The 21,585-nt window shown below is 34.0% G+C and overlaps 7 protein-coding genes and 2 pseudogenes across 9 annotated transcripts, besides 5 other annotated features; 3 read left to right on the top strand and 6 right to left on the bottom strand.

Moving 5' to 3' along the window:
- Positions 1-2,638: part of a mobile genetic element that runs on past the window's edge.
- A 1,211-nt stretch (positions 2,639-3,849) lies between these two features.
- Positions 3,850-3,887: a mobile genetic element.
- A 509-nt stretch (positions 3,888-4,396) lies between these two features.
- Positions 4,397-6,915: a mobile genetic element.
- A 152-nt stretch (positions 6,916-7,067) lies between these two features.
- Positions 7,068-21,585: part of a mobile genetic element that runs on past the window's edge.
- On the top strand, positions 7,181-7,545 carry TVAGG3_0368150 (uncharacterized protein; the record flags this gene model as incomplete). The annotated part of the gene is made up of 1 exon (XM_051231660.1): positions 7,181-7,545. A coding segment is annotated over one exon (365 nt), but the record flags the coding sequence as incomplete, so codon positions are not given.
- TVAGG3_0368140 (uncharacterized protein) lies at positions 7,780-8,016 on the bottom strand (the record flags this gene model as incomplete). The annotated part of the gene is made up of 1 exon (XM_051231659.1): positions 7,780-8,016. One exon carries the CDS (start codon positions 8,014-8,016, stop codon positions 7,780-7,782), a length of 237 nt encoding a protein of 78 aa, XP_051101389.1.
- On the bottom strand, positions 8,065-8,522 carry TVAGG3_0368130 (annotated as a pseudogene). The gene has a single exon. A coding segment is annotated over exon 1 (458 nt).
- TVAGG3_0368120 (uncharacterized protein) lies at positions 8,553-8,912 on the bottom strand (the record flags this gene model as incomplete). Its single annotated transcript, XM_051231658.1, has 1 exon — positions 8,553-8,912. One exon carries the CDS (start codon positions 8,910-8,912, stop codon positions 8,553-8,555), a length of 360 nt encoding a protein of 119 aa, XP_051101388.1.
- Positions 10,628-10,899, top strand: TVAGG3_0368110 (annotated as a pseudogene). The gene has a single exon. A coding segment is annotated over exon 1 (272 nt).
- Positions 11,064-21,585: part of a mobile genetic element that runs on past the window's edge.
- On the bottom strand, positions 11,244-11,570 carry TVAGG3_0368100 (uncharacterized protein; the record flags this gene model as incomplete). The annotated part of the gene is made up of 1 exon (XM_051231657.1): positions 11,244-11,570. The coding sequence occupies one exon, from the start codon at positions 11,568-11,570 to the stop codon at positions 11,244-11,246; it is 327 nt and encodes a 108-aa protein (XP_051101387.1).
- On the bottom strand, positions 11,744-12,271 carry TVAGG3_0368090 (protein of unknown function, DUF4107 family; the record flags this gene model as incomplete). Its single annotated transcript, XM_051231656.1, has 1 exon — positions 11,744-12,271. One exon carries the CDS (start codon positions 12,269-12,271, stop codon positions 11,744-11,746), a length of 528 nt encoding a protein of 175 aa, XP_051101386.1.
- TVAGG3_0368080 (uncharacterized protein) lies at positions 15,612-16,175 on the bottom strand (the record flags this gene model as incomplete). The annotated part of the gene is made up of 1 exon (XM_051231655.1): positions 15,612-16,175. One exon carries the CDS (start codon positions 16,173-16,175, stop codon positions 15,612-15,614), a length of 564 nt encoding a protein of 187 aa, XP_051101385.1.
- TVAGG3_0368070 (uncharacterized protein) lies at positions 20,890-21,431 on the top strand (the record flags this gene model as incomplete). The annotated part of the gene is made up of 1 exon (XM_001297268.2): positions 20,890-21,431. A coding segment is annotated over one exon (542 nt), but the record flags the coding sequence as incomplete, so codon positions are not given.

Genomic DNA, 21,585 nt, shown 5'->3' with positions numbered 1-21,585 from the left:
CGGCGTCATAGGCACTTTGAACTGCCTTCGTTGCTGCATCTGTTTTTCGTCATATTTGTGCTACTTCTTTAACTCTTTGTCGAAACCTTCAGACTTCAGTTTCTTTCCAGATGAGAAGTCGTTCACTTGTTTCACCTTACTATGAAGAGCTTCGAAGGCGTTCTTAAAGTCAGCATTTGTTAAAGCTTCATTTGAACTGTCTTCATCCGCTTGTATTTTTGTCCTTATTGACCCTATAAGTTGGGCTGCTTTAGCGTTGGCTTGGGCATCTAACCAGTCATTGTTAGCTTTTATATATTCTGCGCTTTTCATTGCCTTTTGCATGGCTGCGTCGTTATTTTTACTTTCTTGTGCTAAGTTTTCATACTGTACGGTTTGGTTTTGCAACTGTAAAAGTTTTTCTGCCTTTACATTTGCTTCAACTTCTTTTTTATACTCATCGCTATCCATATATGTCTTCAGGGCTTTTTGTTTTATCTCTTCATCTTTCAGTACTTTATATTGAGTAGTATGGTTTTTCAAATTTATAACATCTTGTTCCATTTTTGCTACTTCTGCTGCTTTTTCTGACACTTTTTTCGCATATTCCTCTGTACTTAGTTCTTTCAGTTGTTCTTCTTTCTTCTTTTTCTCTACGTTTAACTCATTGAGTTTCTTTGTGTGTCTGTCATATTCTAGTTTCTTTTCGTTTTCACTTATTTGCTTCTGTATGTCTATGTTTGACTTTTTGACATCTGTTATTTGATTTTTGAGTGAACTCAAATTCATTTGACTTTGAGGGTTATAGCTGTTCCGTCTGCAGCTCCACCATAGCCTGCCATTTTCGCTAAAAGTGCCGCTCTTAAACCTCCACTCTGTGCACCAACAACTCGGTTTAAAAGCATAGGATTGCTTGACATTTGTTGCAACATAGTGGGGTCATTCAGCATTTGTTGTTGCAACTGTTGTTGTGGTGTCAGTTTTACTATTGGATGTTTCAATGCTCTTCCTCTTACGTATATTCTTACGTAGCTTACGTGGCATTTTAAGTGAAGTTAAAAAGCGGTTTTTGACAGATGTTTATATGACACTTTTTGTTCAGCACAAAAAACTACTCGGTCAAAGTGTTGTCAGTTTTGTAAAATAACCGTCCTATCTCATTCTATAAGGGGAAAAGGCTTCTCAAAGTATACTTCCTTGGAACGCCTGTAACTTTTCCTGTAGCGACGATAGACCCTTACTTGTCCGGACAAAGTTATACTATTTTGAGTGCTCTACAAAAAAGTCAACGGCGACGACTCTCAAAAACCGTTGTGTAAAAAGTTTTACCGTTGGACAAAAAAGTATATATAGAAAACAAAAAACGTTTATAGTTCATTCAATATTTGAGATGGAACGGTTTGCCAACGGTAACTATTAAATAAAATAAAAAAATAGGGGGTTACCGTTGACGAAAACGGTTTATTTTAAACTTTTCTATGAGTAGTCCGAAAAAACAGTTCATTTTTGTCTAATGGAAGACCACAGTAGTAGCATGACTGACAATTCTTTACAAAAGCTCTTTAAAGGTCAAACACTTATATCTTCATACTTTACTAGTATGTCCAAAGAGGTTACACAGGTTTCAGTCCAATCAGACTCCAATCAGACACAAATTGAAGCTCAAATTCAACCAAAAGAAACTGCCGAAGTCGAACAAACTACAGAAGCTCAAGTTGTTTCAGTCCAATCAGACTCCAATCAGACACAAATTGAAGCTCAAATTCAACCAAAAGAAACTGCCGAAGTCGAACAAACTACAGAAGCTCAAGTTGTTTCAGTCCAATCAGACTCCAATCAGACACAAATTGAAGCTCAAATTCAACCAAAAACTTACACTCCTACAGAACCAGAAGGTGTCTTCTCATTCTCAACAACAGAAGCAAGATATAGAAGACTCATTGCAGATTATCCAAACAATTTGTCCTTAACAGACAACAATGACTATGATAGATATTTCAAAAGTATAATAAAACCAGTCGAAACATTAGAAAACAAAGTTCAAAACCCGACAGTAATGGTTGACTTTTTCTTGTCGAATTTGCCTTATGTTTCAACTATGATATCTCTTCAAGCAATTGACGAATTCATTCTTTGCTGTGAACCAAACTTAAGAGAACAGCTATATGAAACACTCAAAGACTTTCGCCCTTATCCTTTAACTTACAATTGGAAAGAAGATGAAAACAAACACGGTTCTTTCTCCTGGAATCTTTCCATTGTTGCTCCAGCTGGTGTAGCTGCACATCCATTCGAAATATATCCAAAATTGCATTACGAAAACAATATGCATATTATCACAACAGCCGCTTTAGATATTCCTGAACGGATACCAGATGGAGAAGAAGTTTCAATAATATCTGTTCAAGCAAACCGAGTTGCAATGCCACTTACAGTATGCAATTTCACTCACTCAAGCAGACAATTCTATCAAAATCTTGAGTTCGTTTTTACTGGCACAGCCAAAATGCTTCTCAAAAAACCAGAACAAACCAAAATAACCATCTTCTTATCTGGTTATTGTGAAGATGAAGACAATTCGGACGAAGAAGAAGAAGAGGAGGAAACAAGCGAAGACTCAGACGATATCCAGTTCATTTCCATCCATAAAAAACATTAAAGCAAACATTTCAGAATAAAAATTTTAATTTTAATCTAAACATCTCGGGCTAGAAGGCACGAAGTGCCTGGAAGCCCCACTACCTTTTTTTTTTTTTTTTTTTTTTGATTTAATTATAATTAGGAAAAAGTTAGTTTTGAGAGTACTTTTCATAGGCATATAGAATGAAATCTTCTGAAAAATAATATCACATAAACTCATATTATTTTCTAATATATAACTATTTTATATAAAAATCAAATTCAATGATCTTAAAAGCGAAGGATAAACCTCAAAATTTACGAATATAATGCGTGGGAATATAATGCTTATCTATCATAAAACCATATGAAATATCAATTTTTGCTTTACGCCTAATTTTTGACGACAATTAGCAAAAAATGTTAAATGTTAACACTCAGTCCATTTGAATATGAAAAATAAAATTGACTTTGATTAAATGTTTTTATTTATCATGCAATTCTTCTTGCGACCAAAGATTTGAATAAAAGTTCAAAAAATAAGATAGCTTAAAAAATAATATACGGTAGTGTTTACTAATAGATGAATAGTATATAAATTCTATTAAAATGGATTTGATCCAAAAAAATATATAAAATTTGATCATAAATAAAATCGTTTTAAATTACTTCTTCATTTAAATTATAACAATTATTTTTGGTTTTATATTTTTTGGATCAAATCCATTTTAATAGAATTTATATACTATTCATCTATTAGTAAACACTACCGTATATTATTTTTAAGCTATCTTATTTTTTGAACTTTTATTCAAATCTTTGGTCGCAAGAAGAATTGCATGATAAATAAAAACATTTAATCAAAGTCTATTTTATTTTTCATATTCAAATGGACTGAGTGTTAACATTTAACATTTTTTGCTAATTGTCGTCAAAAATTAGGCGTAAAGCAAAAATTGATATTTCATATGGTTTTATGATAGATAAGCATTATATTCCCACGCATTATATTCGTAAATTTTGAGGTTTATCCTTCGCTTTTAAGATCATTGAATTTGATTTTTATATAAAATAGTTATATATTAGAAAATAATATGAGTTTATGTGATATTATTTTTCAGAAGATTTTGTGTTCTTCTTCAAAATTTTTTTTTTTTATTAAAAAGAATCTTCACAAAATACACATTTACTTTAATTAATATTTAAAAACGTGCTCTATCAAAAGTTCCAAAAATTCAATATTTTAGCTTTTCTGAGGTGTCACTTTTGATGAATTTCTGTTTACAACAAATATACTAGTTTAGGTGGTATAATTTTTTTCGATAAATTTGAGAGTATGTACGTTTAGGGCATCAAAAGTGTTAATTCGCTCAGCGAAAGCTGAGCTAGCTTCGTTCTCGAAAAAATAGGGAAGGAGTGAAAGAGAGTGATACAGATGTTGACACATTCATATCATTTCAACAAATTTTGATCAAATTGAAATGCAATGAAATTCAATTCACTTCATATCCTTCAGTCAGTACATTGACATCCTTCTACATCACAATGATAACTCGTGCATCAATAGTTCTACAACTAACTCAGAAAAAACAAGATTTTTACTTCCAGCTTACAGCTTTTAAAAAGTTTCGATGATAAAAATCACTCTACTCTTGTTTATCGATATGTTGTGATAGTAGGTAAACGTATTCTTATCGATATTAATAAAAATATTTTTACGAAAATCTGAACCAATTACAGAGTTATTCATAAAGTTTATGATAACTGTAATTACTTCATCTTTGTTTAATATTTGAATGAGAAAGGGACAGACTAGCCCATTGTCACTTTTTAATTTAGCAAATGAACGCTTATGGAGTGGAGTTTTTGGGTAAATCTGATTTGCTTATAAATGAAATAAAATCAAAAGAAACCATATTGGCATTATATTATGCAAAAATAAATGATCTTATTTAGTACTTTTAAAGTTAATTTCAGAAAAAATTTGACACAATGGTATCCGGCACATACAAGTGGTGTACAACCAAAATATAAGTTGGTTTAAACATATATTGCTATATCTCATGATCTTACTTAGTACTTTTAAAGTTAATTTCAGAAAAAAATTTGACACAATGGTATCCGGCACATACAAGTGGTGTACAACCAAAATATAAGTTGGTTTAAACATATATTGCTATATCTCATGATCTTACTTAGTACTTTTAAAGTTAATTTCAGAAAAAATTTGACACACATGGTATCCGGCACATACAAGTGGTGTACAACCAAAATATAAGTTGGTTTAAACATATATTGCTATATCTCATGATCTTACTTAGTACTTTTAAAGTTAATTTCAGAAAAAATTTGACACAATGGTATCCGGCACATACAAGTGGTGTACAACCAAAATATAAGTTGGTTTAAACATATATTGCTATATCTCATGATCTTACTTAGTACTTTTAAAGTTAATTTCAGAAAAAATTTGACACAATGGTATCCGGCACATACAAGTGGTGTACAACCAAAATATAAGTTGGTTTAAACATATATTGCTATATCTCATGATCTTACTTAGTACTTTTAAAGTTAATTTCAGAAAAAATTTGACACAATGGTATCCGGCACATACAAGTGGTGTACAACCAAAATATAAGTTGGTTTAAACATATATTGCTATATCTCATGATCTTACTTAGTACTTTTAAAGTTAATTTCAGAAAAAATTTGACACAATGGTATCCGGCACATACAAGTGGTGTACAACCAAAATATAAGTTGGTTTAAACATATATTGCTATATCTCATGATCTTACTTAGTACTTTTAAAGTTAATTTCAGAAAAAATTTGACACAATGGTATCCGGCACATACAAGTGGTGTACAACCAAAATATAAGTTGGTTTAAACATATATTGCTATATCTCATGATCTTACTTAGTACTTTTAAAGTTAATTTCAGAAAAAATTTGACACAATGGTATCCGGCACATACAAGTGGTGTACAACCAAAATTTCATATCCCTAGTTTTACATTTATGTTTAGTTTTATTTCACCTAATTTTCAAAGATCATAATTGAATTAGATGGCCAAGCTATTCAAAACACGACCAAGCTTATCAAAATAAGACCAATATATTCAAAATTCTTTATTCTTTCAAATCATTTCATTTTAATGCAGATCCAAGATCACGAACTCACATATATCGAGTTGCTTAAGTATGGAGTGCAACAAGAAATCCAAGCAGGTTGTAGTTATTCATATAAAACTAGGAAAGAAAGAAATCAAATCCAATTTAATTGTAAGTGGCCGAATTGTCCATGTCGCTTCCTTGTTGATACACTTCCCGATGACAAGTACCACATACGAAAATGTATTAACACCCACAATCATTCTGCCCCTTTTCCAAACAAATCACAACAAATTACATCATATTTTTATAGATCTTATTTAACAAGATATTTTGAATCAAATCAAGACCGTGTTTACGCACAATTAAGGTGTTTCAAAGATCTTAATATCCCATTTGATAGTGGGATCATTCCGGAAATGTTTCAACAATCTACAGATGCTTTAAAAAAGTTTTCTAAACGCCTTCATGCAATCAATACCCGTTTCTCAGCGGATGATGTTACATCTCTTGCAATTTTTGTCGACATGGTTAAGAGTCATTCTCCAGATGATCTCATCGAGTTTATTCACGAGCCAGATCGTATGATTTTCTATTACGACCCATTCGAAGCAAATGCTTTTTCACATCAAATACAAACTTATCACATTGATTCCACTTATAAGCTCTTGCGCTCTCGCATACCATTTTATGGCGTCACTGGCAAATTCGCGGAATCAATTGTTTTTCCGTTTTTGTATTTTTTCGTTTGGCCCGACACAAGTGAAAATATACAAGTTTGTCTCACAGCATATTTTGGCTCCATCAATCGCGAACCATCTTATTTTTCAATGGACTGCGCACCTCAAATCACAAATGCTGTTGAAACAGCCATCCCCTTATGCCAGATCATTTGGTGTGGCATTCATGTGTTGCGCGCTGTCATGAGAAAGGCTGAAAAGTTTCAAGATCGTTCCAACTTCGAAACTTTCTATAACTTAATGAAGTTATTGGTCTTTGGTTCTGAAGAGGAAGAAATTGATCCTGATGAAGTTTACAACAATTTAGAAGAAATTTTAAATGAGGAACCTGCTGCCCGTGAATACTTTGACCGACAGTGGCGCCATCATCTTGACAGGTGGATGCTTCGCTATAGAAATGAAGGAGATGGAACAAACAACATCTCGGAATCACATTTCAAGGTTTTGAAGCACCAGTAGTTAGTAAGACTAAGTCGCGTACTGTGGCACTGCGCGCCTCCGTACACCACTTAGCGGTTTTGACACTTTACGAAACCGGTAACGTATATTTTACAACACAACCACAACACCAACTTAACCTTAAATATTTACAAAACCGTCTGACACATAAACGACTTCACTAACGACATCACTAACGACTTCACTAACGAATTCACTACCGTCCTCACTAAATAAAAATAACCTTATTTTTATTTTTTATTTAATTTTTTATTTCATTACAAAGACATGTCTGACTACATTTACTATGACTCTTTCCCAGAACGTTTCCGTGAACTATTCAAAACTCAAGTAAAACTGAGAAACATGCATTTTAACAAAGACAGACCCATTGACGATGAAAGAAACCCTGAATATATTACAATCCCTTATGACGCAAAGTTCATTGCATACATTCCTTATGGTCGCAGAGGAACGAAAACTATTTCAACAAAGAACAAAAATTATTTCTGGAGCGATGAAGAAAATTGCCTTATCTACATAAATGCATACTTAAATAAAGCTACATATTGTACAAAAGAAGGTTGGACTGGATTTGAGCTCTACATATACGACGACGATGGAAACAGACGTTGTGTATACCCATACGATAATATGTACCATTGTTTTCATCAAGCATTAAACGAATACATAGTCAGTAAGGGTCTCATTCCTGTTGAGTAGATATGCTTTATTTTGTTCTGTCATTTATATAAAAATAAACTTAAAAATTAATGATATCACCACCCTCACACGTATGAAAACATAGCACAAAAATAAATTTAGGTGAAGTGGTGAAATCTCACCTCTTTTTTCACCCGGTTTTTCACCCTGTTGAATTCATTGCTTTATAACTCTCTTCCTTTCTCCAACTCTTCTAACTTCTTCTTAAGTTCAGCAATGTTGTCCTCATGAAGTTTAATCTTCCTTAATATACCTTCTCTATCTAATGGTTGCTTTATCTTTCTAAACTGAACTCTACCATCCTTCATAGTATGAATGTAAAAACCTTCTGGAATAGTTCCTGATTTAATGTATTCTACCAAAAACTTTTGTTTCATTGCTTCAGTGACTTTATTTGTCATTTCAATCAAATAAAAATTTTAATATTAAATAAAAATAACGTTATTTTTTCAGTAAGGAAACGCAGGAGTTTTACGATTTATTTGAGGAGTAGGTTCTGGTTTAAATGTTGGAGTCGGTTTAGGAGTTGACTTTTGAACAGGAGTTTGTACTTCCATAGGTTCAGGAGTCATTGAAGGTTTTGCTTGTGAAGGCGTTGGTTTTGGCGAAGGTGTTGGAGTTTGTTTAACTTCAGCTACTTCAGTATTATTTACAACATTTGCTTTATTTCTTTTCAACATCATAACTGCTCCTGCTGTAGCTAGCAAACCTAGTGGAGACCATATCTTATATAAGGACTTGACCAAATGCTATTTTTGACAGGAGCTGGTGGAACACCTAACCTTGGTGAGACTGCTCTTTGCCATTGTGCAGCTCGTAAGAAATATTCAATAGGTGCTCCATAATCGTTTGGTAAAGTTTGTTTCACAGATGGTGAAGGTTCACGAGAGCTTGATGAAGAACTCATTTATAAGCTTTAAAAATAAACGTTCATCCTTTATTCCTCACTGTCGTCCGTAGCTAAGTTATAGTCATCTAATCTTATTATGGGGATTCCATTAGCACGCACCTGAATGGCAAAGCAACAATCCCTCATAAATCCAATAAGTGGCTTTGGTACATTTTCAGTTGCTAGTTCAATAGGTCCTTTAACAGACAATTTGTATGTTATTGGAGCAGTAGATGTTTGACCTTGCTGGAAGCAAAAGTCCACTTCTGTTGGAAAACCACATAAGAAATGTGTGTTGTCATAGCTATCCCATTTATGTTCCACACTACCATCATCCACCAATGACCTCATAACATCTTCATTAAATCCTATCATATCATTGTTTGTATTGCAAGCGTTCGCAACCATTTCATAAAATACAGGTCCATATGATTTTTCAGGTTCTGCAGGCATATTTCCATAAGCTCCCATGGAAAGCTGAAGATATTTAAACTTAGGGTTCTCAAAATTAACATAATAGTTGTCTTTCTTTCTAAATAGTGCCCAAATACTTTTAACATTAATAGGCGTATAAGCTGCTGTAAATGTTGCACTTGAACTATCTGTATTCTTTGAGAATGAACCGTCCATAGGAATCCAATCCATAACTTTAACAGGAAAACATAAAGCCTCGTTTGTATAATGTTCTACAAGTTCTGTATAAATGTTAGGGTCTAAAGAGAATGACTTTGGATGAATGAAACATTCATTAAAATCCATCTTTGTTCGAAATAGTTGCTGGGTTACAGTTGTAATAGTAACTGTTCCACTAGCTTCTACTGACTTCGTTATCATAGTGAATGGTTCATTCCATGGAACAAATTTATTTGTCGGTGGATTTGAATCTGAAGCAAATGCAACTTTAAGAGTTGAATTGAAAGCAATGATATCATTTACAGATATAGATGTGCATTGTAAGGCGTCGCTACTGAACTTTACTTTAAGCTGAATGTTTCCTGCAAAAGCTGGAATAAATCGAATAGCTTCTAATGGAAGGAATCTTCTAACAGGAATTCTTAAACGAAGCTTAAAATCAAATGATTTTCCTGCTGTAATTGGACCACTAACAATTTGTCCTGTTCTGCATGTTCCCGAATGACTCCATACATCTTCATGTCGAGTCTTTGAGAAAACATCTACTTTCTTTATTTGTTCGGTAGTTTGTGAGTTTGAAGTTATATATGCTTCTTCTCTTGCGTTGTCTTGAGAATATACGATACGACCATTTGCAAGGATTTGATATCCAGCAACTGCATAGAAAGCGTCATCGAAGCCAATCCAAAATCCTGGTGGGTTTATTTTATTGGAACCTGAACCAATTTCTTTATCTACAATAAATTGACCTTCCATTTTATACGTAATGAATGTATTGTAAAGGTCCAACATATTTTCACCAGGAGGTGAGAGATTGAATGTTACCCATGTGTTATCTTTAGCAGTTCCAGGTTGTGATGGAATCTTTGCGTCAGAATATTTTCTATTAGTGTCCCCAATTTGAACTGCATTGTCTATGATATCGAAATATGAGCGAATCTGATGAATATGCTCTGCTGGAGTAAATTTGTTTAACTGTTCGTTCTGCATGTCTTTGATTCGGATAAAAATATCTATTTACTTCATTATTCTCACTCTTCTTCTTGGCATTCGTGGTGGAAGTTGTTTCTTGACATTTTCAATGAACTGTACATTCTCTTTTGTCTCAACTTCTTTCACTGGCGGTCAGGATTCTTTGACTCGGTTTGTTTTTCAATGAAATTCACGAACTTTGCAATAAGCTCTTGGTTCGTTATTGAAAGTACATCTGGCTTCTTTTCTTCTGGTTCTATTGACTTTTCAGTTTGAATAGAAGGCTTAACATGGGCTTCGCCCTCGGTGCCATGCACCTTAATGTTGTCGCTTTCTGCATTCGCTAATGGAACCTTTCTTTTTCTTACGTATATTGTACCATCTTTACTCTGACTTACGTAATAGAAAGGATGTTGTATTCCTCTTGCGTCATTTAATATAATAGACTCTCGCTCTGATTTTGACAAGCTCATTTTACATCGGTTAAAGTTTTAATTTTGTTTTTTATCTGCAGTCAAATGACTCAGACAAGCCCTACGGACAAGACCCAAGGGTCATAGATGTTGAAGCATTGAAGAAAGAAATTCGTGAGCAAATTTTATCCGAACTGAAGGAACAAAAACAAGAACAAAAGCCAGAGAGACCAAAGAGAAAACTTAGTGAAAAACAACTTGCTGCATTAGCTGCTGGAAGACAGAAGAACCCACGTTTGCTGGCGAAGAAAGCTAGAGAAGAAGCAAAAGCAAAGGAAGAACAAAAAGCTAAAGAAGCTGAAGCAAAGAAAGAGTAAATGTGTTATTTTTATCGGAACTAAATGTATAGACAAATACCTTTATCTGTTGCGTTCAGTAGTGAAAACCCTGACGTCAAAATAAAGGGGAACAGAGTAACGTTTAAGTTTCCAACAGACTGGATTGTGAACATAAATGAAGAGAAGTACATTGGCATAACAAAAGTTAGTATGGGTAAGTCGTGTACTGAGGCACTGCGCGCCTCCATACACCACTTAGCTGTTTTGACACTTTACAAAACCAGTAACGTATATTTTACAACACAAACACAAACACCAACTTAACCTTAAATATTTATAAAGCCGCCAACCACTTCACCTTACTACTGTAAAAATAAACGTTCTCACTTACAAAAGTATTGCAACTCTTCCCATTGCTGTGCTTCACACAATAGTTCATATTCTTCAGTATCGCTGCTGTCGCTCCAATCGTCAGAGTCAAAGTCACTGTCAAAATAAATGTTAGTAAGTTTTGACAAAGCTAATGAAACACGTTTACCGTTTGTATCGTATGCTTGTATAAACTTTCCATTCTTCATTCCTTCATAAACGCTCAAACTAACTTTACCCTTTCTCCCTCGTATCTGATAGAATGTATTTTCACGAGGAACGAAGAACAAATTCTTGAACTCATGACCGTTGTAGTTTGTTATCTCAATAGTTTTCGTCATTTATATAAAAATAAACTTAAAAATAAAATAAAAATTTTCAGTAAAATAAAAAATAAACTTAAAATAAATGATATCACCACCTCACACGTATGAAAACATAGCACAAAAATAATGTTTATGTTAGAATGTTAGATCTAACACGTTTTCTAACCTCTTTTCTAACCATGTTGAATTCATTGCTTTATAACTCTCTTCCTTGGTTTCTTTTTAGTTGCTTTCTTCACGTCTGTCTCCAGCTTAACTGTCTTTCTTCTTCGTCCGTAATGATACCAGTTACTTCCACCAGTCAATGGGTCAAATGGTCTTTCGTAAGGGTTTCCATACATTCCATAGGGACCATACGGAAGAACTACTGGTGGAGAAGAAACATTTTCTTTAGTTCCATCGACTCTATTTAAATGCATTGTTTCACCTTTCATCTGGTCATTAAAGTCTTTTGCATGTTTTGCAAACTCATCGTCCTTTCCTAAAGCATTTTCTGACTCAGTCGCAACCAAATTGGATGCTTTATTTATGAGCCCTATTTTATTTAATCTTAACTTCTTTGCAACCCAGCCTCCAATCTTTCCTTTATTTGCATCTAATGTCTTCGAAACTCTTCCTCCACTCATTTTATTTACTGCGTCATAAGCCCCAAGTGCTTTTGCTCCAAATGCTAATGCTTTTGTTCCCATTGCGCCTAAAGCTGCCCAAGCTACCATTTACACCATATTAAAATCATCTCTCTTCAATATTATCTCATAAAAGTTCTCTTTACTGGAGAAAGTCAATGAAACATAAACATTCTCATTCATAAACTTCTTTCTTATCTCATCTATACGCTTCAAAATGTCTGAACAATTGCTAACATCTTCTACAACAGTTATTTCATCATGAATGACCTTTAAAAACAAGCTCATTTAATATGCTATTAAAATCATCTCAATAATGAGTCCATCCTTTCCGTCTTTGGGTAGCACAACATCTTTCATTGAAGAAGGTTCAACAAGTCTTATATTAAACTTACTGACAAAGTTTGTTATACTATAATGCTTCGGCGGCGAATACATATAGTTTGAAAGACATAATATAGATTCTTCAGCAAATTCACTTATACTGGATTTTATAACAATGTTCTCACGAGACCAAATACCACCAATTGACAATCTTGTAAGCAATCCTGCTGAACCTTCTACTGTAAACGTCGATGGTAACATTCCACGAAGGTCATCTATTGACATCGTTGAGTCACTGAATTTAAATATTTTCTTAAAGCAATCGTCATTATCTAACCATGCAATAGCTTTGAAGTTTTCATTCGAATATACATCTGCTTCATTAAATGTAAAACCTGACTTCTTTGCAGAGACGACTTTAAAATCTATTGCATTTGTTTCAAAATTATACGCTATGGTAACTTCTGAAGGTAATGGGTGTCCTTCCGCAGTCAGTTGTTCTCTCACTACCGTTTGAAGCTTTGTGTTAAAAACTTTCATGTCATCTCCTGTGTCTAGGTTCACATACACAGCAATAGGAAAACTATCTTGCTTCTTTGTCTCATCATTATATCTCAAAACATTAAAGTTCTTCAATAATATTGTCCTTCCTGCTGGAATACTTCTAACTTGTCTTATTTCAATAGCTTTCTCACCTCCTACATACTCTACCCAGTGTCTTGGATATTCATAAGTATACTGACTTTCTTGAATTTTGGTTGGTTTCATCATAACGTGTTCATAGTATATCTTTATACTCTTGTCAGTTAGACTCGGTGCTATGTTCTGAATATTTCTGACTTGCATTTTTAATGGAGATAAAATGAAGCATTTAATACATGACGTAGATGAAGACATGAATGAAACTACAGACAAACTTAACTCTTCTCTTATTCTTCCTTTCAGTAAGGACTATGAGTTCTGTTCAAATGGTGTTTATTTCTATTGTGGAAAGATGGGGTCAGGTAAGACATTTAACCTCATTCGTCATATACTCATAACAGAGCGTTTAGGTCAAGATTCATATTATGACCAAATCATTATATCAGCAACTTCAGACTCTATGGACTCAACAGCGAAAACATTTATGTCAAAAGTTCAAGCCTCTGTCGTTAAAGTTCCAGATAGCGAACTCATTGAATTTCTTCAACGTTACATTCGACGTAAGAGGAAATATTATGCCATCGTTGAATTTATACAGTCAGGAATGCAAAAGACTTCAGAAGAGATGGAAAGAATTATTGACAAACACCACTTACGTCAATACTCAGGAGTTTACGATATGAAACGACTTACAAACTACATTCTGTCAAAACTTTCAAAATACCCCTTCAAAAAGTATCCTTCAAACACTCTGCTCGTTTGCGACGACTTCGCCGGAAAAGGTTTAGTGTCAAAGCCTGACTCACCATTAGCTAACATCATTACTAAAGTCAGACATTACCACTTAACTGTAGCAATACTTATGCAAACATGGAGGTTTTTAGCTTTAAACATAAAACGTCTCATAACTGACTTCGTTATCTTTCAAGGTTTCTCACGCTATGATATTGAACTCATTTGGAAACAGTCAGGTATAACATTACCTTTTGAAGAAATTTGGGAAGCATATAAGTCTCTCATCTCTCCTCGTTCATACCTTGAGATTCATATCATGACTAATACCATTAAAGTCAAAAATATTCCATGGGAACGACCAACATTGTTTTAAAGTTTAACCTTCAATTGACTGATGGTAAACAAATTCCATGCATCTCTGTCGCCATTTCTGTTAATATTTTTGCTGTCATTCATATCATCCACTTCCCCATCCGTTAACTTTTGAGGATATGCGTTAGAATAGCTGTTCTTAAATGAAGGCTTTTCACCTTTTAGCGCATAAACTCTATAACTTTCTGCATACTTTATGTTTGAACCTCCTGAGCCATCATTGACATAAATTTTTATAGGCTTCCACCCTTTGTTCATGTTCCTGCTTCTTCCCTTAGCTCTTTTGTTCAGTAGTTCTACATCTTTATACACAGCACCTGTCTCAGTGAATTCAACAATATTTTCATTCGTTAGCTTTACATTCAAACCCTTGTCGAGTATATTGTTCATTTCATACATATAAAAGGTTTTTATTCTATATGAAATGAGAAGCAAATCCATCTTAGCTGGTGCCGTTAATGTTCCAATTGAACCAACATCAAATGTTGACTCACGAACGACAAACAATATTGTCATAAAGAACTATAGTTCGGAGTGTTTGAAAGAAAAAGAACCAGAACTTAAGTCGGGACTCGGTCTTGGCGCATGGCGCCGTGAATTTAAACTCAGCTTCAAACGCTAACGCTACATCAGATGTTAAGTTAGAGTATCCACCACTGGACCAAATTCTTTCAAGAGAAGCCAACGACAACCCTTACACAAATGTTCAAACAAATCCTTCAGATAACGTAGACCATTACCTTCTTCAGTTATATCAAACTATCTTACTCAAAGACGATAAGAAGCTTTTGACAAATCTTATAAGCAAGAACCAAATAATTCTAACAAAGGAGGACCTTGAAAATGTTATATCACGAATAACAGGGAAACAATGTGTCATTGACTATCTCGACCCTGAAATCGAATGCTGTGGTCAAACGCCACCATTCATGAAAATAGGTAACATCCGCATCATTGAAATACCAGGTACTCCAGGAGTTGAGTTTAAGTATAAATATTCGAACGAGTATACAAAACTTTCAACAGAATATAAATTATGTTTGAAATATGTTTTAGTAAATTAAAGCAGTCAGGAGGGCTCTTTGAGCCCATCTTGGCGCTTTGCGCCGTTAGTCAAAAAAATTTCAAGTTAGCAATTTGTAATATCTATCCAAAACTTCTTCAACAGTATCGAACTCATCTTCATAATGCAAACCTAATCTTATTGACTTGGTGCAGTTCTCACTAACACAATATAGCGCTTTGCGCTCGGCGCCTTTGACGCCTTTTTCTGTTCTCTTGACTGACATAACTAACTCATTTGTTTCATCAAACAGCAACAACCAAAGTTCATGACCTAATACATAACATTCATACTTTATATTTTTAGCTCTGAGTTCTCTTGTAAGCTGTTGCATTTAATATTTTCTAAAAAGTCTACTTCAACAGTCATTCGCACTGGTGCCTTCAGTTCTACAGGCTCTCCTTGAAAGTCAACTAGTCTGAATTGCATGTCTTTCAAATTATGAGGACTAATGCGAACCCATTTACCTAAATGAGTTGCTATGACAGGAACGTTTGGAATGAACATTGAATTTACTTCATAACAGAAAGACTTATATTCTACTGAACCTTTACTATTAACTCCTGAAATACCTGTGACATTAGCTATTTTTGACTCAATGTATAAACAATTGCCATAACATACGTATGGAACAGATTTCATCTCAATCGTTTTGTCAATACTTTTCAAAGGAAATGTCATATGGTATGCTCCCAGAAGCAATTGAACTCTATGACTCATTCGTGTTATCTTAAACTCCTTCGCATAACTGAACTTCAAAACTCCTGCAATAAGTTTAACATTCATTAAGTTTTCTTCGTTCTCCTTGTTTATTGTAGTATTTATGAGCGCATTTAACACTCCAGCTAATGTTTCCATCTTATATTCTACATTATTGTGAAATCTTATTTCATGCTTCTTTCCATCTATTTCAAACTCCATGAAATCTGTTTCATCTGTTATGACAAAAGTTGCGATAGTATTGAAGTCAACAACTCTGAAAGCAAGCGCTTCATTCTGAAGACCTAAGTTTGTTTGTAGCTTTACTGTTCCGTATTCGTTTGGGTCAGTACTTTGCAAATAGAACAACATTTTATTCTCATTAAAATATGACTATTGCTGCATATGCGTATGAAACAAATGAAGCAAGAAGAGCACATGAACTAGTAAACGAAAACTCAACTTTAACCATTGAAGGCAATGATTTAGTCATTGACGATGGAAAAACTAAAAAAGTCATTGATTTCGATACTTTTAACACTTATGACCCATTCATTACAATAAGTAAAGTTCCTATCATAAATGATGGAACGGTGCAATATATAAATTCTACAGTAGATGCCTCATTAGTGAAAGTACTGAATGTTCTCATTGAATTGTTAAAGAGCTTTCGATTTGACGACAACATTAAATGCCTAAAGAATTTAGTCATGAATGAGAAACAAATATTAGGAGTTGCTGGTAGCAGTAATGATGTACACCTTATGACATTAGAATATTATAACGAACATAAAGATGAACTGAAAGGAGAGAAGGGTGACACCGGACCACAAGGAATACAAGGACCTCAAGGAATACAAGGACCTCAAGGAATACAAGGACCTCAAGGCGAAAACGGTTTGGATGGAAAGGATGGAAAGGATGGAAAAACTGCTAAATCATGGATATGGGACCTTATAAATACTGGTTTAACAGCTGCTTCATATGGAGTTCTTCAATACCAAATCGGAAAGATATGGGCAGTACTTGGTGAAGAAGCTTTAGATGTTAAAAATGCTTTGAACTTCATTTCAAATGGTTCGGATACTATTAAAACTTTATCTGGTTGGATGCAAGAAACAAGGAGTCAAATAGATACTGTAAGACGTATAGCAAACAATGCACGTACGGGATTGGATACTTTACGAAAAGCACAAAATACACTAAAGGAAGCAAATGATATTCTTGGCTCAGTATCAGACATGCATGAAGATTGGCTTAAAGGTATTGACAAATCTTTAAAAAATCACAGTCAGTCTATTGCTGACTACAAGAAAAGTATAGATTTTTTACATAGTGCTATGGACGTACATGATGGAAGCATAAGGAACTTACTTAATGCTAACAATAACTTACCAGGAACTATTAAAGCATTTATAAAGTCCTTTGTAAAACCCGGTGCTCTAACATTTAGGTCTTTGAGAGCAAGAGCATTGAAGTCAAGAGATGCAGAAACTCCAACAGAAACTCCAGAAGGAACTGAAACAACAGAAACTCCAGAAGAACCACCAAAACCAACAGCTAATGAAATATTGTTCGAATATTTTCCAAGGTACTCTGTTCTCATTGCATACATTCAAGAAATACTTAAGAAAGCAGACTTGACTTTAGGAGATGATGAAAGTTCTGTATATCTTTCGTTCCAATTCCAAATAGCAGAACTTTTGAGACAGATATGCTTAATGTATGACAACATCTCTGATTTCACAAGATATGACGACGACCATGACCCCGAACACGGTGAAGAAGAAGTTTTACAAACATCCATTAAGACAGGAAAGGTTTTAACTCAAAGTCTCATTATTGACACCAAAGATGGCGAAGTGGACGTTCTTCAAGAGCTGAAGAAAAATACTTCTTCGGGAGGTGGTGGTAGGCATGAACTTGAAATAAATGAGATAGAAGAGAAATTAGCCGAAAAAGCAGATAAAGAACATAAACACAATATCTCCGATATAAATGAACTTCAAGCTACATTAAATAGTAAAGCGGACAAAAATGAACTTGACGCAACGAACAAAGTTTTGAAATCTCATAAACACAATATCTCCGATATAAATGAACTTCAAACTTCTTTAGACAATAAAGCAGACAAAAACCATGTTCATTATATAAGTTCTGATGAACAGATTATAACGGACTATCATGGATATTTAACACAGGGTGAAAAAGTGAATACGAAAAATGTTAATGAAAGAAGATATAAATTCATTCGTGCTAAAGGTTATGACATACACTGTACTGTACAGTATGACACAGGTATAGCACCACAATCATTTGGTTATAACGCTGAAATTTATGCTTCATACTTCTTTGTTAACGGTGTATTAGTTGAACCAAGATTTACTTTGAGAGTTAAGTCAAAAATAACTTTTGAAGATGCTATTAAAAGTAAAGCTGACAAAACAGAACTTGACGCAACGAACAAAGTTTTGAAATCTCATAAACACAATATCTCCGATATAAATGAACTTCAAACTTCTTTAGACAGTAAAGCCGACAAAAATCATACACATAAATCCTTCACTACTGTTAGAGCAGACGACATAATATTGAACTATGATTTGGGTTCAAGTGCACCTTTAGAGAATCCGAGTACAAGCGTAAAAGATACTCTTAACAATTTAGATAAGAGTTGCAGGAATATCGAAGGTCATGCCAGAAACTTTGAAGCATATGAACTACCAGCAATGTTAGACAGTAAAGCCGACAAAACTTATGTGGATACAGAACTAACAAAGAAATTTTCGAAACCAGATACAATGACATTTACAACAGAAATTATAAATGGTGAACCAGCAACTCCATTTGAATTTGTTAGAGGTCTTCAACCAGATACTTTTGAATTTTTCTTGGATAATTCTATTGAACTAACATTACATTATAAAAGTGGAACAAATGCAACATTTCATCCGGGAGATACATTCCAAATGGTATTTAATGACATAAGTTCTTTAGAATATGTTTATAGAGTTATGAGCATATATGATTTAATATATCCTATAGGAGCTGTTTATACGTCTATGAATCCAATAAATCCAAACACTTTATTTGGTGGTAGATGGTATGAAATAGTTGACAGTTTTCCATTCTACACTAATACGCAGTCAATGAAGATGGGAGGTTCAAAGAAAATAGGTATTGAAAACCTTCCTTCACATATGCATAGGTTCAGTGGAAGAACATCTGTGGAAGGAAACCATTCACATTCAATAACAAAAAGAGGTTATATAAATCTTGCAGCGGGTTCGAATAGACAGGGAATGAATAGATATGATATCTCAGATGACCCCAAAGATGTTAGCACAGGTATTTTCTGTGGAACTGCAGGAAATCATACACATGTTGTAGCTGGTATTACAGACCCAGCAGGTAATGGAAAAGATTATATGCCTCCTTATATAACAATGCACGCTTGGATACGAGTTGGTTAAAATCTTTAACTTTACATAAATGAGCTTGAAAGAAGTATTCGAACAACATCCATGGAGGTCTTTTAAGAAATTCAATGAAGCTGCAAAGAGTTCGGGATTTACTAACAGAGCTGAAGTGAAAAGGTTCTTTGACAAAAATGTTGTACATCAAACAAAAATAAATCCTTACGACTACTTTTTACCAATTTACTCCAACACTCCTGACGCATACCAATTTGACACTCTCATTCAAAGCAGAAAAGGAGGACATAAACCATTCCTCATCTTCATTAATGTTAACACTCGCAAAGCTTTTGCGTATATAATGAGAAATAAAGGAACTCATGAAGTGTTAAGAGTTTTACAAAAGTTTGTAGCAGAACATAGCCCAAGTATTTTAACATCAGACCAAGACGGTGCATACCTCAGCAACGAAATCACAGAATTTCTCATTAAGCATAACATAACTCACTACACTACTGAAGACCATAACCATAACATACTCGGTATCATTAACCGCTTCATAAGGACTCTCAGAGATTTAAATCAAGAGCGAGACTTTACCGAAGAAACAATGAAACATTTCATCGAAGTTTACAATTCCTCAACACATTCTACAACAGGACATACACCAAATTCAATGACACAACAACAAGAAGAAAAGTATATACAAAAGAAACGAAGTCAAACACAAAATATCAGAAATTCAACACAATTACTCTCATTCCTGGAACAAAAGTTCGTGTAGTTCTTGACGACAAACCGTTGACAAAGAAACGTTTAAGGTTAAGTCGAAATTATTATATCGTAGACTCTACGCAAGGTAATGGATATCTTATAAAAGCTGCTGACGACTCCATAGCATTTTACCCTCGTCATAAATTAGTCGAAAGTAGTAATGGCAAACTTGCTGAAACCATTGACGAAGCAAAGCGAGGAGTGGTTATTTGAAATACTTGACTACAACATAAACGATGACACTTATAAAGTAAGATATGAAGGAGGCGTTGAAGATGTTATACCATCTAAGAACTTGAGAGAATCTAAACCAACTCATCTGGGACCATTAGAGCGGGAGTACTGGAAAGATAAAACATGCCAGAAAGAATAAAAAATTCTTCTAAACTTTTTCGTTGGATGTAAATCAGACAAAATATATTATATGGTGAAGAGGTGAGATTTCACCTGTTTTCTCACCTGTTTTTTCACCTCTTGAATTTTCGTGAATTTTCACAAAAGACCAAAAAAATAAAGTTAGTTTTATTTTTATTTATTTTTTTATTTTGTATGTAAGAACAGAAATGTCAGTCGAAGCAAAAACATTCACGAACAAATCTAATGGTGAAACATTCACAAAAGGCACTTATAACGGTATTGAAGTCTTACGTAGAGACAAGGATGGTTACATTAATGCAACAAAGATGGCAAGAGAAGCAGGAAAGTTAAACCATTTAAACAGATTTCTCAATAGTGCTAAAATGCAGGAAATTCTTGAGTTTTGGTTGAAAGAATACGGTCGAGCCAAAAGTGGCTCAACCTCAAAACAAGCATTTTATGAGCTTACTAAGGGCGTTATGAATGAATTCAAAGGTATTTACATACATGCTGACCTCGTTCATTTTGTTGCTGAATGGTGCTCTGTAAAGTATGCATTTTATGTCAAAGATATTATGGACTCCATAGACAAGAAAGTTCATGAGAAGTTAGATGAAGAAGAACTCGAAGATACAGTGGAGAATGCTAAACCTTTGTTCGAAGAAGAAGTTGGAAAAATGTGTGAAAAACAATTAGAACATGAACGTGAGATATGTTATGGTTATAGAGATTCTCCATACGAACTAGACCAATGGGAACAAGAAGATTTAAAGAGAGAATTTAGAGAATATGAACTCGCTAAGATAGCATTTGAAGCTGCAGAAAAGAAGTTAAAAGTTTGGGGTCGTTTTGTAAAAAAATATTGTGAGTAAATGAACCATTTATTTTTATTGAATTCACCAAAAAATAATGTTTAGGTGAAGTGGTGAGATCTCACCTGTTTTCTCACCTGTTTTTTCACCTCTTGAATTTTCATGAATTTCCTTAAGATAGAAAAAATAAAGTTAGTTTTATTTTTATTT

Source organism: Trichomonas vaginalis, chromosome V (genome assembly GCF_026262505.1).
Source record: "Trichomonas vaginalis G3 chromosome V, whole genome shotgun sequence".
In the NCBI taxonomy this organism is placed as follows: domain Eukaryota; phylum Parabasalia; order Trichomonadida; family Trichomonadidae; genus Trichomonas; species Trichomonas vaginalis.
This window is presented reverse-complemented; position numbering and strand designations above follow the sequence as displayed.